Source organism: Microtus oregoni, unplaced genomic scaffold, assembly GCF_018167655.1.
Source record: "Microtus oregoni isolate MIOR12 unplaced genomic scaffold, Mior012 000033F_ref0000390, whole genome shotgun sequence".
In the NCBI taxonomy this organism is placed as follows: domain Eukaryota; kingdom Metazoa; phylum Chordata; class Mammalia; order Rodentia; family Cricetidae; genus Microtus; species Microtus oregoni.
In genome coordinates this window covers 2,521,559-2,537,870 of record NW_024543092.1, presented here as the reverse complement: position 1 = coordinate 2,537,870, position 16,312 = coordinate 2,521,559, and the positions used below count along the sequence as shown (strand labels likewise).

General features: G+C 39.6%; 1 protein-coding gene across 1 annotated transcript in view; it reads right to left on the bottom strand.

Annotated features, from left to right (window-relative positions):
* Nucleotides 1-16,071, bottom strand: part of Adgrg6 (adhesion G protein-coupled receptor G6) — a 131,513-nt gene extending 115,442 nt beyond the window's left edge. The window contains exons 1-2 of the mRNA XM_041680134.1: nt 15,941-16,071; nt 6,728-6,828 (exon numbers count right to left, since the gene is read on the bottom strand). Coding sequence (XP_041536068.1) covers nt 6,728-6,828; nt 15,941-15,942 — 103 coding nt within the window. The 5' untranslated portion in view covers nt 15,943-16,071. The remainder of the gene's footprint in view (nt 1-6,727; nt 6,829-15,940) is intronic.
* Nucleotides 16,072-16,312: the final 241 nt, after the last annotated feature.

Sequence of the window (16,312 nt, the reverse complement as noted above, 5' to 3'; positions counted from 1 at the left end):
TCTTCTTAAGAAAAAAATCCTAGAAATGATTGAAAATATCTTTATAGAGTTCTTTTGATTTTTTTTTAAGCAAGAAAATTAGCTTCAACCACAAAGTCACTACATGTCGTAGCTCCTTTTGTGCTAGTTTATTGCTCCTGGAGTGTGTGCTTTAGAAGAAAGTTAAAGCTAGCCTGAGCTGATGACAGGAAAACCCACGGAGCAAGCAAAAGCCTTGTTTTCTTTCCAGGCATTGAACTGCTATAGTTCAACGGGGGCAACGGGTATGGATGTGACTTCATCACCCACCGTGGGTTGAGTATATTTTCTCACTTAACCACCAACGTTCTTCCGTTAAGCTGTATTTGCTTTTTAAACCTGGACTGTGTTTTCTCTCCATGTGGTTCCTTTCCATTTACTCTTTTCCACATTCTTTATTTCCTGAGAGCCATGGTATTACAGCCTTCAATGAGGACAGTGTCAAAAGCAAAGTCTAGAGTTTGTCAAGTATATTTTGTGCAAGAAAGTTAACTGTCTGTCCATCTCTAGGACTAATTCATCTTACAAAACGATACAGTAAAATGGAGCAAAATGACACATTCGAGAAAGTTCTGAAGTAAAACAATTATATATCTTCATACAGAAAACACCATCTGCCTAACTCACACTCTTTATAGCTGGTGAGGGAGCCAAAGCCGGGCTCAAGACTTCTAGCACTGGCTCCTCCCAGTGGGAGTTTCCATTCTGTGCCAAGTGATGATAGGGAATAAGATTGACAGCTTGTTTTATTTTCTTGGTAACCAATTGTTAAGAGAGTTATATGTGACTTCCAGCAGCGTCTGTCTGGGTTGAGATTTGCTCTTAAGGATAAATGTCTTCCAAGTGACTACTTTTCTCCTATAGCCTAACCACCAGAAACATTCCAAAGGACCACTTTTCAATATCTAGACCACCTTTTTATTCCTATCAACTTTACTATCCCAGAGCATCATTCCGGGGTGTGTGTGTGTGTGTGTGTGTGTGTGTGTGTGTGTGTGTGTGTGTGCGCAAGCATGTGCACATGTTGGTAGAAGCCAGAGGTTGATGTCTAGTGCCTTACTCAATTATTGTCCATCTTACTTTTTGACAAAGTGTCACCCACTAAACCCGGAGCTCACCAGTGTGGATAGACTGAGTAACCAGAAGGCTCCAGGGAATCATCCTCTGTCTGCCTTCCCAGCACTGGGATTATGAACAGGCACCTCCATATTCAGCTTTTCCCTGAGTACTGGGAATCCAAACTCAAGTCTTCCTGCCCTTGCAGCAAACACTTGACCACAAGCCACCCCTCATGCTTCATTTTCTTTTAAGTCAATAAGCTTTTTGCTTAAAAATAAATCAGTACTGATACACACACACACACACACACACACACACACACACACACAATTTTTTCATTATAAGAAAGGCATCCACAGTTGCATGTGCAACCCCTGCCACACACAAGATATGGCTCAGAGCTTACTATAGGCAGAGAGAAAGCCCTGAAATATTTCTTAAATGTCTGGCAATACACCCATGCCCTGACTTCTCTAGTCCAGATAGTTCTGGGTATAAATTCTTTCTAAAGGATGACACCTGTAATGAGGTAGGCCTGGCCTGAGCAGGGAAGGGGGGATGTGATGTCAATATTACTTTCTGCATCACACCATCTATGTGGTGTTGGTCTCATTGGAGACTGCATAATACTGGTTATCCACTTGGAACTGACACCACGGTAAGAAATAAGTCACACCCATTGCATTTTGAAGTAAATGACTTTGCAATCTTTTCGGTAGGGTTTCCTTTTTGATTTCATCAGACTCCACTTTCTAGGCTTTATTTGTCCAATCACACCGGCTCTTTTCACCTGAGGTCTGGCGTGGGAAAATGGTCCTTTTAGTGCTTTGGTCTAAGAGAAAATCAGAGCACCTTGCTGAAACATGTGTGCACTTCAACATACGTATCAGTGCCTGCAAAAGCATTTTGTCACTCTACGTATACGTTAAGACTAAAATGGCTTTGATTTTGACAGATTCATAAAGATTATTTCTCTGGACATTTTGGATCAAATCTTAAAATATGTACAGTATCATTTTCCTATAAACGCAGACTTCACTGCAATAGATACTAGATTGCACTCGCTCATTCTGTGATCATGAAAACATTAACACTCAAGCAATAACAGAAAGCACACATTTTGCCATTTGTCTGATCATCTGCCTGATAGAACTATGTTTCACACTTGGACAGAAAGTACCCAGAATTTGGGGCCGAATTTACTTTCATAATTACTTCTCCTTTCTGTAGATGAGGTTTCTTGGGTGTCAGACACCAACCTGCTGATGCCACTGGTTTTCAGGGGAGGAGGGAGGGGCCTTCCTCAGTGCTCATGACTAAGTCTATCTGTGTGGAAACTGGCTTTTGGTTGCTTAGGAATTCATTGGCTTATAGCTGTTTGTTCCGTATTCTACTTGAAGCCATAATTTCTGCCTGCTCTTGTATCATTATTTATCTTCAGAGTCATAGAGCATCATGCATAAAGAGAAGTCATTATCTGGAGCATTTCTAAGAATCTTCAAGTGAAGAAAGAGTAACAGTTAAGTAACTCGGGAGATTAGTCATGGTCTGAAGCAGTCACTCTGACCCATTTTTGTGTGGCTCTTTAAAAAATGTAAAACAACCAAAATTCATTAAGTTTTCTTCAAATTGAATAATTATGCAAGCTCACTGTAAAGTCAAATCTGAGACAGTGAGATGCTTTCCAGAGTAAAGGCATTTGGTCAAGCCTAGTAACATGCATTCTACCCCCAAGACCCACACAGTGGAAGGCGAGGGCAGATTCTCACAAGGTAGCCTTTGCTTCCTATATGCCTTTCTCCTACCACATACAAAAAAGGCTTAATTATCTTTTAATGCACAAGTATATAAATTATCACTGTCTTTTCCTTTCCCCAGGAGAGTACTCATTTTGAAAGCTTGGTGTACTTTGCTTCATGTTTGATTATGTTTATGAAGTCATACAAGCATACAGATATAAAATGCTTCAGTTCTATAATGGGACCCATTAGAATGTGGGATAATTTCATATTCCTCTATAATCTGATTTCTAATTACCCATTTTTATCTTAGACAAGCCATCATAGTAAGCAAATATGCATAGTTTTGCCTCATTGTTTTAAAAAGCTATGCAGTATTTCATTGTATGAATGTTAAAATAATTCATATAACCATTTCCTTGCTGATGAACAATTAGCATTTTTCAATTGTATGTTATTAAATTAGCCCACTAACACATATATTCACACATGCTTCTTATTTTTTTTTATAGGACAAACATCTACATGTAGAAGCGGCATCCAAAGATAGCATATACCTTCTCTAGTTTTATAACATATTTTTCAGTCACTTTTATGGAAAGGTACTAATGATGTTGTTTTCTCAACACCTTCAATTTTGCTGGATATTGTCAAATATTTTAAATGTTGGTAAGCTAGTATGTAAAAAATTCATTTGTTGTTTGAATTTTCATTTATGTGCTACCAGTTATGTCGCAGTTCTTATCAAAGTTACATTCATCACTAGTCAAGAGAGAATGAGTTGCTTTTCATATATTACTTTCAATAATTACTTTTTCCATGAAAACACATTACTAACCTACCTACTAGGACTCTTGACATCGCCTTTCTGTTATATAGTCACTAGAAATAAACTACAAGAGTTTAACATTAATCATCTAAACTGTCACTTTTAATAGTCTAAAAAGATCTGTCAATCATCCACCCTCGCTATTACAATCAAACCAGAGAAACATTTGCAATGAAAAGATTCCAATAGGAATATATTATTATTAAGAGTAATAGAGAAGAATGAGAATGGGGATACTCTGAATTTTGAGTTGGGAAGGTATCATCTGATAGAGCAGTGGCTCCCATCCTGTGGACCACAAACCCATTGGTGGGTCCAATGACCCTTTTATAAATATCACCTAAGCCTATTGAAAAATACAGATATTTACATTACAGTTCCTAACAGTAGTAAAATTACAGCTATAAAGTAGCAATGAAATAATTTTATGGTTTGGGGGTAACCACAACATGAGGAACTACATTAAAAGTTTGGAGCATGAGGAAGTATTGTAGGAGCCTGCTTGTTCGTTCCCGGCTGCCCAGACTCAAAATAACCACACAGAAATTTTATTAATTAAATCACTGCTCAGCCTATTAGCTCTAGCTTTTTTATTGGCTAGCTCTTACATATTAATTTAACCCATTTTGATTAAACTATGTATTGCCACATGGCTGTGGCTTACCAGTAAGGTTCTGGCTCTTCTGCCCCTTGTGGCTGCTAAGTGGCATCTCCTTGGCTCCGCCATCTTTCTTCCAGCTTCAGTTTAGTTCCCCTCCCCCAGGCCTAGCTCTCTGTATTCTGCCTGTGCAGGCCCAAGACAGCTTCTTTATTAACCAATGATATTCACAGCATACAGAGGGGAACCCCGCATCAAGGAAGGTTGAGAACCACGGTGAAAGAGGAACATTTACACAGACAAGAGCATAAAAAGAAGCAGGTATATTCTTAGAACATGGGGACTGAGGAAAGAAGGTGAAGTCAAAGAATAGATGTGTGTCTAAGAAACAGAGCGTTGAGAGAACTTAGGGTAGTGTGGTATATTGTAGAGGCTGACAAGGAAATAGACATGGAACTTTGTGGGGGGACTGGAAATCATCTATGTGAAATCTGAGAGGTATTCTAAATCTAAGGAGAAGCCATCAACAACCACACAAGTGGCTCTAGGATTACGGACTGAAGATGAGGATTTAGGAAACATTAGCATCAAGCTGCCATTATAAACAACCCTGAACCTGAGATGATCTAGTCATAAGCAAAGGCAGGAAGGCTGGAATGTGCACATAGGGAACATTAGAGTTAAGCACTAAATATTCTCTTTAAATACAGTGTGAAGCTGACTTCTGCGAATGGCAAGATTGAAAACTAAGTTTCTCTAAAGTTGTAATCTGAATCATTTTAAATGTCTCTGAATTCCTTTTAAGGCACACCACTGCTGAGTTAGTACAAAAGGCAGGAATTTTATATCCAAATGTCTCTAATAACCTCTAAAGCCTGTGGGGAGTTCAGGCATTTGTGTGTGAAGTTGTGGCACATTACGAGAGAGAAGGGTAGAGAAAAGCAAACACAAAACCCTCCATGCAAAGAAACCGTATTTGATGCACTCTGGGAGCAAGTCAATAGAGATACTTGATAAAAGAATAGATACTTGCAGTCATAGAAGAACTTCGAATAAACTTCAGATTGCTTGTTTCAGATGTGGGTGCCTCCAAACAGCCTGTACCCTCTAGGCTTTTCTCATCCCAGCCCAGCCAGCCTGGATGACTTATTTCAATTTACTTCAAAGTATATGTTTCCTTTTACTTATTCAAGAGACCAAGCTTCAGGAATGTGTATACGTCAGTTAAAACTATGACATGTAAAATACAAAAGCCCAATTTGAGGTACGCTGGTTTGCAGAAATGTTGAAAGTTTACAAACGCATGACCTCACAGAAACGAAAGTAAACAGACCTCAACTAATTTTCACCTCATAATTTATCTTACATCATCCAACTGGTTCTTGAAAAACCACTTTGAAGGTTAAGAAATAGTTCAGCACTATACATCACAGAAATTCCATCTCTGTCTTACTTTCAGATCCCTTTAAATGTGCTTTCTTTTGGCGATGACTAAGGAAGAGAAAGACTGACTTTACACAGATATTCTAGCGAACACACGCAAGAATGCACCCAAAAATCAGTTCTGTTTTGAAAATTTAAAAAAAAAATGCCAGGGATTTTCCAAACAAGTAGATGAAAAGGCTTAAAAACACATGGTTACTTGGAAAACAGCCTTTATATACTGAGAAGAAGTTGAGTGTGTTGGTTCATGAGTAAGCAATTTTGGTGAATAATCTACTTCAAAGGTGCCTTAAATATATCATTTATAACAGTATACCCAATAACATGATTTTCCTTTAAAACATTAGTCACATGGCATAGTCTAGGTGGTTTACTAATGCAACAATTTGTAGAAAATTATCTTCAACAACCAGAGAATCCTATTTCAAAGATTAGGAAAAACTTCAATTATAAGAAAATAAATGTTTTAATTATTTTTAAAAACTGCAAATAAAATCATTTTTTCCATACCAGATAAATAAATAAATAAATAGCCTAAATAAACTGTGAGCTAAAAAGCATCATGGCAAATTCCATCATTGAAAATTACAAAGTCCATATTGAAAGCAGTTAATCAACTCAGGATTGGTAAAAATGGCAAAGTTTGCATTTTTCTTAAATGACGATATGAAAACTTGGAAGGGGAAACAAGTGCAGTATATTTATTCAACAGAAGAAACAGCCAGTGTTTTCTCCCTGTCCATTATGTGGTTAACTCGTCACTCACTGTGGGCTAAATAAACAAATATAATGAGAAGGAAGATGGCTAAGATTTAAAAAACAACAAAAAAACTCATCAGGAAACAAAAACAATGATGGCAGTGATAGAATTCACAGAGAACAGGGATAAGATGGAGACCAGAGACCCAAGCAAAGCCCAGAAGCATGGAAATGAGGTGGAGGGGAATGGAAACGATGAACATTAAGGTCATTTCAATAAGCTGCACCTTTCCAAAAAACAGAGTGAAATCATTGCTAGTCTGGTTCTGACTAGAGTCTTACCTGAGCAGGGGACACACATAATCCATAAAGCAAATGGGAGCAGAAGGGTCCTCAGCTTCCACCTCCAACGGCAGCACCTTATCCCCTGTGTATCAACCATCCTGCAGGTAATGACAAAAGTCACAGTCAGGGCAGATACCCTTCAGTTACCAGCAGGCAGAACTTTTTAGTCTTGTTTTTCTAATCAGGAACTTAATATATAAGAGATAGAACCCAGAGCCCCAGGAATGGGAAGCAAATTGTTCTTGGCCATGTCCTCAGAAGAGACTTGAATGACAGTGAAGACCAAATCATCCCCTTCAAGCAAAAGAGAAAGACATCCAGGGGCTGAGGAGTTAGTAAAGTGCTTGCTAGGCAAGCCTAGGGAACTGAGTTCAGATCTCCACCACTCATATATATATATATATATATATGTCAACCAGTGCCTATTATCCCAGTGCTGAAGACATAGAGACAGAAGAACATTGACCTGAAGGACTGGCCCACTGAGGGAGCTTCAAGGTCAGTTACAGATCCAAAAAAAAAAAAAAAGAGGTGAATAGTAATGAAGGACACAGGATGCTGACCTCTGGCTTCCACAGGCATCTGCACACACATGTATGAACAAGTACACACATACCCTTATGCTCACATACATACATAGTAAGTTCATCCATTTTATCTGTTACCTGTACACTTGTCCAGGTCCAAGTTTGAATTCTCTATTTAACAATACCTGTATCTTCTGTCTCCTGCCTGTCTCTTGCATGAGTCAGAATCTGAAGCTGTCTAAAAACTATCCTATCAATCTGTATTTCCTGTCCCCGTGTCTGTCTGTATCTGTCTTTGTGCGTATCTGTGTGTGTGTGTGTGTGTGTGTGTGTGTGTGTGTGTGTTGTGCCTGTGTTTTTGATGTGTCCAAGTATGATTGGTGTCTGTCCCTACTGATCATCATAGGTAGCATCATACAGGGAATGAATGGGATACTTTACATAAATCTTAAATAGAGTTTTAAAATGAATTAAGTCATAGGCTCCAACTGACCAAGACAACAAAAACCATTATCAACCAATATCCATGCATAGTGGCTTTTAACTTTTATGCTAGATTTAGGATGCTGCTTTCAAGTTCTGGAATTTGTGGATTTCAGCAAATGATGTACATACATTGTTCTGGGCTTGGGCCTGGAGGAACATAATTTAAGATTTTAGCTATGCATTGGCTTAGGTTGTGAAAGCTAATTACAAGGGAAATCCAAGACAAGTAAGGTTAGTTTTACATTGTTCTCTTAAAGGCAGGTTAAATAAACAGGGCACGTATACAGTAGGATAGCAGTCCTAAGTCTTGAGTGACCTCAAGGTATATAATTAACTCTGGTCCAGCATAAGTTCCTGTTTCTTATAATGTAAGGGATATTTTCAGAAAAGAGTGTCACCACACACTCCTTACAAGAATATGTACAGAAGGCAATTTAATGAAGATGTGCAAATATTCAAATTATTCTAAAAATAAGGCAGAATTCTTTAAGAAAATAAAACTATTTCAGCTTTGACCTCTGCAACAGCAGCAAATATGTATGTACATCTTATAGATAATTATATTATTCCTCCCTGTATTGTTTTAGATCTTTTGTGGGGTGGGTGTTATTTTAGATCTTAAGAATATGTTTTCCTATGAGAACTTCTCTTGTCAAAGGGTAATATTAAAAATAAAATTAAATTTCTCTTCTTTCCCTAAAATGAAACACTGAAGTATTAACTTTCCAGGAAAAAAAAATTGAACCCATTATACGTAACAATATCTCTCAGTGTTGTCAAATGGTTAGTAATCATCAAGTATTTCAGAAACTACTAAGTAATGTTAGATGCAGGTGAAAACATTCCATCTTTGTGTATCAATGTTTTCATTCTCTATTTTAAATGACACTGATTTATTGTGTGTTTGTGTATGCCTGTACACATGTGCAAGTAGACATCAGAGGGCAACTTCTGGGAGCTAGTTTTACCTTCCATCTTGAGGGTTCCAGGGGTCAAACACCTGGGTCATGAGACTTAGAGTCAAAAGCCTTTACCTGGTTGGCAGCCCATCATGATAGATCACACGGTCAGTTATATCTAAATTGAAAGATGTATTTACTAAAGAAAGGTTCCGTGCTATCACAGCTCACAACAGATTCCACTGAGTCAGCATCATTAAAAGAGGAAAGCTGGGGAGGATGCAGTAAGAATAAACGCTGTTTGTTCAAGGGTCCATAGAAGAACTGATACTGAGAGAGGCAACGGCAGGCAGGCAGGCAGGTAAGCACGGAAGCAACGGGAATAAATCACCAGGGCTTCAAATACCCAAAGAGACACCACGTTGCAATTACTACCAGAGAGTAATTTGACTTCTAGAAGGACAAGATACTTTTTAAATCCCTAAAATTTGCTTTCATGGGTCAAGTGTGTAACACTGAATGAGAAGTCAAGGAAGCACTCAGGTGAGAGAACCTACATGAAAGGATTCCCATACTTGCCTTAAGAATACATTTAGAATCATTTTTTTTTGTAAGTTGTATGAAAGGAAACATGGGTTACAGTAAAAGAGGTCTGGGTTTGCTATCTAAGACCTATGCAATCCCAAAATTTTATGTGACCTCTTGTATCTGTGTGTCACTTGTAAAGAACAGCAGGGCACCTAGACCACAGACCCACTGATGAATACCTTCAAAATAAGATGATGTCTTCAAAAATCAGTACCTGATATCTCCCAAGCATTCCGTAAATAACAGCTGTTATTATAATTACTGTCGAGCCAGGCATGCTAATGGCAGTGTTTGTTCTACCCAGTGGATAAGAAAAGGAAGACACTTAAACAATAGCAAATGATAGGCCCCATTTATCTATGCCAACATCCATCAAGGGACCCTAGAGCCACCTCAAGCATCACCTGAATATACTTATTCATGCTGGCTATGAAAGAATACATTTTACGTAGTGCCTGAAGTTCACATCACAATCTTGTACTTACTCCACATTCTACAAGTTCCAGCTACAGGTAGCTAGCTGTACATTTGGAATTTCTAAACTAAGACAAGAGTAAGACCTGAAGAGGAATTTTTTTTTGTAGGCAAAACATGTTTTCAGATATTGTCATCCAATATATTTGAAGGTAAAAGTCGTTACCGATTAAGAGGAACAGGTTTGAGTCAATAAAAACACTAATACTAATTGCTATGGACTCTGGATTGGCAAGGGCTTATTAAGGTTCCTCTGTTGACTGTTTGATTTGGGGGATGATCACTTTGAGGGGGGATACTTAAAACGATGAGCCTTGTCACTCTTCTGTAAGTGAGCTACTACAGCCTAGAAAGAACTGTTACCTCTAGCTCTGTCAGTAGGGGATTCCACAAACTATGTAGTCTGTCCCAGAGAAAGGGCACTTATTTGGAAGAACGGGCCTGTTTCCTATGGATGTTGCAAGAATGAGGTGTTTCTCATTCATTCTGGGGATGAATCGGCTGTGCTTCTAAAACAAAAGAACAATTACAAATTCAAAGATGTTTAGAGAACCAGAAGTCCAAAAGATGATGTTCAGCTTATGAATTTTACAGAAGAAACTGAGGTTCAACAATATGAAAAGGAACACACAGAGCTGACTACCACCAGCCTTTCTACGAGTTATGTGACCCTTTTAGCTTCTTACTCTGTGTCATAGAGAGATTCTCCTCCATCAATATATGAGCAATGTTCCCTCTCTTAAATTCATATATTCTCTCAAACAGAAGCACATTCCTTAGCCTAGATACCAAGCACTGTTTATTTTCCACGCAAATTCTCCTTTATTATAAAGGGCTCTCACATTTAGGGATTCTATATCCTTTATGAATATACTTATTCATGCTGGCTATGAGAGGGAACATTGCTCATATATTGATGGAGGAGAATCTCTCTATGACACATAGAGTAAGAGGCTAAAAGGGTGTCATAACTCTTAGAAAGGCTGGTGGTAGTCAGCTCTGTGTGTTCTTTTTCATTTTGTTGAACCTCAGTTTCTTCTGTGAAATTCATAAAGGACTCTGATCCTTGAACTGTTTTTACCAAAGCTGCCTGCAATCCTATCAAGCAATAGCTGCAAATGAAGACCAGGGCTTGACACATTCCAGGACTCCCTCACTTTAGACACAAAAGGAGCCAGGACAGAGAAAACACTTGTAACATAACATAAACCATGTGACAAGCCAACTTTCATCTACTTTACTGTTTACTGAAGAACAGAAACAAATAAATTTAGAACAGGGGAAGGAAAGCACTATGGTTCTTTTCAGGGGATCACTTAGCAAAGATACATCCCTGAAATTTAAACAACTTTCTCAGAAGAATGGAAAATCCCAAGCAGGGTTACTAAGGTTCTAAACAGGAACTTCAACTTGGTACAGGCTTCATTGAGGTCTAAGAATTTGAACAAGAACAGAAACTTTTTTTTTCAAGATTTACTTTTATTTTTATGGGTTTCTGTCTTTGTGTGTATATGCCAGGTCCATATGGGCACCCATGGAGGTCAGAAGAGGGTGTGTGTTGGATGCCCTGGAACTGGGGTTATAGGTGGTTGTGAGCCATGTGATGTGGATGATGGGATTGGACTCTGGTTCTCTGGAAAAGCAGCAAGTGCTCTTAACAATGGAGTCATCTCTCCAGGCCCCAAGAAACATGTGTTAAAGGAACGTAGAGTCATAGCCTTATATAATTTGAAGAGAATCCTTTTCATTCTGCAAATAAACTTATTATCCCTCAGGTAAGAAAATTAAAGATTAAACTATTTGCCCAGCTTTCAGAATCAGTAGTAAGATCCAAACCCTTTGTGTCCTACCTCTGCTGCTATCCTACACCAAAACAATAGGCTACAAAATACAATACACTTGAGCCCCATTTCCAAAAGTTTTGGAGAACAAAAACATTTCACAGGAATCATTTCAGCTAGATGAATAAGCACTAGCAGGCATGACTTTAAACTGAGCAAAAGATTTTCAAAATCTACCATTTACTGCTACTTTCAGTGTTTCACACAAAGACACAATTTTAAGTGACGCTAGTGAAGACATTTTGAAATTAATACAGAAATTGTCAGGATGTTAGTTCTACTAATATCAATAGTCAGAATTAAATTCCTTGGCCATATTTTTACTATGTGTCTATGACAAATCTTTTCATAAAAAGGTTTGGAAGTGGCAGAGAACACCTTGAGATCTAGCAGGATAAAATGAACAGTGATTTAGCATATTTGAGCCTGCTCATAACAGCGTTTCTTCTTTCAGTGAAAGGTCATAGTCCCAAGACTAAGAAAAAAAAGAGTGTGCTATTCTATTACTGAACTAAGACCCTTTCATAAGGTTGGATTCCCCCTCTACAAAAATCTCACTTACTCTTCAGGTCTTCACAAAGCTTGTCTCATTTGAACAAGGATATGCATGACTGATTCATAGCATAAAGCCAACGTGAAAACTTAGACAAATGTATCCTACACACACACACACACACACACACAGAGAGAGAGAGAGAGAGAGAGAGAGAGAGAGAGAGAGAGAGAGGTACGCAGAGGTGCAAACACATGAGTGCATGCACAAATAGGCACTAGATAAACTGGGGGAAAGAGAGAGAGAGTGAGGGAGAGCTGTAATTTATCAACATCCTATTTTCATTCTGCTCCATAGTTGTGTAAAATGTTCTTAATGAAAACTTAGCCAAAGGATATATGTGATATTGTCGTATTAAATTGTTTACAACTATAGCAGTATCTGCATTTATCTTTAATTTTTCATAAAAAGTAAAACCTCTAAGCCTTGATACAGGCTAAGTTTCAGAAGATTCTAGAAAGACAGACTTGGGGGGGGGGGTCCAAATGGAAGGATCAAACAAATAAGGCTAGCATTTAGAATATACGAATATTGAAAAAGGATATTCAGTTGTTCTTTGCATTTTTAGAGATTTGCTTTATATTTTATATGTGTGTATGTATGTGTTTATGTGTGTAAGCACCTGTGTGTAGATGCCTTTGGAGGCCAGAAGAGGGTGCTGGATCCCTAGAGCTGCAATTATAGGTGATTATGAGTTGCCCATCTAACTGAGGACTAGGAACTGAACTCCTGACCTCTCAAGAGCATTAAGGTCCCTCAGGGCTGGGCCATCTCTCCAGCCTATTTTGTATTTTCTGTTTGAAACTTCTTGTAGGCTTACAATTATCTTTTTAAAAATTAAATTACTCCCATTATCCACTGGGGCAAGTCCGCGCCGTGACCCCTGCTGGTGAGTGCCATTGCTTTGATCTCTGTCAGTTGACAGAAGTGTCTCTCTTGGATTTCCTTTATTTGGATTGGCAGGACTAAGTCATATACATACTTTTCAATTATAGTATAAATATTTTTCTTTCTGATTGTGTTTTTTAACCAATTTTATCACAAACATGTAAGCTTTCATTTTGTCTGCCATCTTTTAAATAATCAAGAAAGACATTCCTAAGAATTGCCCTCTGAGTAAAAGGGAGGTAAGATGATTCCAGGTAGCCCTACTCATTAAATTGGAATTCTTAGTTTGAGTTCATGCATCCTTTAAACATTATCATTTCCACCAAGCAGTATGCCTCTTGATGTCAACTAGCATGGATGAGGTAATGTTGTCATCCAACTAGGAATAAACATGGAAATATACGTCTGGTCACAAACACTACACACACTTTTTATTTAGTCTAAGTACTAGATAGTCTCTAGAAACTTCTACTCCTTTCATCAGAAATGTAAATTCTATATGACATGTGAACAGTTAGAAGCATGACTGTGTCGGAAGACATTATCATCGGTTTATTTTCTAATATATAAATGAGATTTCTCTCAAATCATTATTTCCAGAAATCCGAGTGACACTTCAGTCAGCCAGTAACAACCCTGAACTTCCAATATTTCCCATAAGCAAACAGACAATAGCCTCATTCACCATTCACATCGGACAGGCACAATGACATGTAACTTATATAAGCCATAAATGGAACAGTAGTTTCATGCACTGTGAGACCAATAAAAGCCAGCCTTGCAAAATCTACTTAATTTTTTGGAGCATGCAAAACATGCAGTTGGTGCAACTCCTAAATATATTCATAAAGTCTATAATTCCAAAATCTGAGTGTAGCAATATATAAAGTTGTTCTCCACAAGGAAGATGTGACCAAGACATTCAAGAAGCCTGTGTATTTTTACTTACTGCAATTAAAATTTGAAAATATAGTTTAATTTACCATTTCAATATTTTCAATAAAATAATAGGAATATTTACCTTGGGTAGATTGGCCCTATCTCCATGTTTTCTAACTTGTCCATCAGCCAAAATGGATTAAAACATCTCAAACCAGAAAATATGCATAATGCTCTTGAAAGACACAGAAAAAAAAATCCATCAAAAGAATTTGGTAAAGAAATTTAAATCAATCTTAAAAGCCTTTGATGACTGCTTATTCGTGATTCTACCCTGAGAAGTCATAAATTTACTCACACCGAATTCAAATGGATTAACTAATTTAATTGCATTATCAAGAAAAATTTACATTACCTGTTGATGAGTTTCACAACTTTTAGGTAATCGTATTCGCGTGCGGTCGCGCACGTGTGTGTGTGTGTGTGTGTGTGTGTGTGTGTGTGTGTGTGTGTGTATGTGAAAGAGAGAGAGAGAGAGAGAGAGAGAGAGAGAGAGAAAATGAGAGAACGTGTGTGCACGCACACGCATGCGCGTGCATGCCTTACATGGCCGTGTGTGTGTGTGTGTGTGTGTGTGTGTTGCTTTTAATTCCATGAACTCTAGATGTCCAGGGAGGCTGAAAGAAAACTGCCTAAATATCTCCTGTGAAGAACTGGGGTATGTTTTCAGGAAAACTGAAGTTGGAAACGAACTTAACAGTCGTTTCAAACCTGTTGCCTGCGTAGGGGAACGACTCTTATGGTAGATGGCTGGCTGTATCCCAAAAGAAATGCTTACAAAGTATCCATTTGCCTATTCCACTGCCATAAGCAACTCTATAAAACTCACAGGTGTGGCATTTCTTCACATGGAGTTTTAGCAAAAATAAGTGATATTTATTACAGGGCACAGTGCCAAGATCAGAGCTGCAGCGTGGAGGGTGAAGCTGGCGTGCTCTGTTGCATCGCCCACCTTTTAATGTGTTTGGGGTTGCCGAGCGAGACACAGCAACGAAGAGGGCAAAAAGACCCAAGACCCTGGCTGAGTGCTAACTTGGAAAAGGAAATAGAAGTGGAAATAAGTAAGGACGGAGTGGTGGAACGAGGGAAGTATCAATTTCTGTAACTCCTGAACAAGTTAGTGGAAGTGGGTAAAAAGTCTGTCAGGTGTCTGCCCAAAAATAAATAAAACGGCAGAGGGTAAAATTACACACCATGAGAACAAACAAAATAACCGCTAAGTTGGCCGCAAAGATAAGTGTGGCCCTTGTGAGAACCATTGTCCAGTTTGGAAGGCCAGGCAGTGCGCATGGCCGCTCTTTCCTAGGGTGCCTCGGAGCACTTCACAGCTTGGGTGGCAATTCCATCCAAGCAAAACTTGGGGTAGCTTTTCCAGACTATCTCACCCTCTCCCCCATGCCTCCTACTTGTAATTTTACAGGAAGCCCTTATCACGTCCCTTAATTACTTTTTTTTATCTACGTAGTACATTGAGACAACTTTTCTGAGATTTCCAAAGAAAAAGATCCAGGGCTGGAGAGGTCGCAATGAGGAAAAAGTCATTTAAATATCATAGAGATCTCAGAAGGACTTCTACAAGCAAAGGTGACAGCGCAAAGCCAACATCTGCCCCGCTCAGCAGTACCTTCCCAGGCCCCAGGTGTTGATCCAGGGAGCGCTGGCTCCGTAGAGCCAGGGCTGTGCAAGCAGCTGCACCGTCGGTTAGTTCTTGTTTAATTTGAACCAAAAACCACGTTCTCCCCAAACTTGAAGCCCTGCCCTTCTGCTGCTGCTTTACAAGGCCTCGAAGTGAAGAGTGAAGTTTACCTCTCTTTAGGGGAGAAAGGGAGAAACCAAACAAGCCACACACACACACACACCAGCCGCATTTGCTAATATCCAGTCCCTGGTGCCTGGAGAAGCACCCTGAAGCTTCAGTTCCCGCAGTTGGTACCTTTCAAGGAACCGCTGAGCTGAGGGGGAGAAAGCGGACATAGACGGAGGTGCAAAGGGGTCCGAGCTGGGAGGCGACTTACATGCTGGCATTACTGCGCAGAGGTCCCCAGAGGCTACACGCTCATCCTTCTCCTTCACCTCTCTGCTCTCTACTGCCTGCGAGCTCCACCGAAGTGGGGACCGGGACGGCCGGGACCGCGCCCCGCAGGACCCTTCGTCACGCCCTTTCTGGAGAGTTCATAGGGTTTCCCGGCAGCTGCTCCTCGCCTGCGCGCGGGGCGGCGCAAGGTGGACCCCGGGCGCGCGCGGCGGAGTTCAAGAGCGCGGGTTCCGCGCGTAGGGGCGCGGCCGACGGCGGCAGGTTCCGCCCGGCGCAGAACTTTCCCAATACTTGGGGCCAAGGGCTCCGGGGAGTCGAGCCGGGTGGACGGCGATTCAAGCCTGCCGAGCTG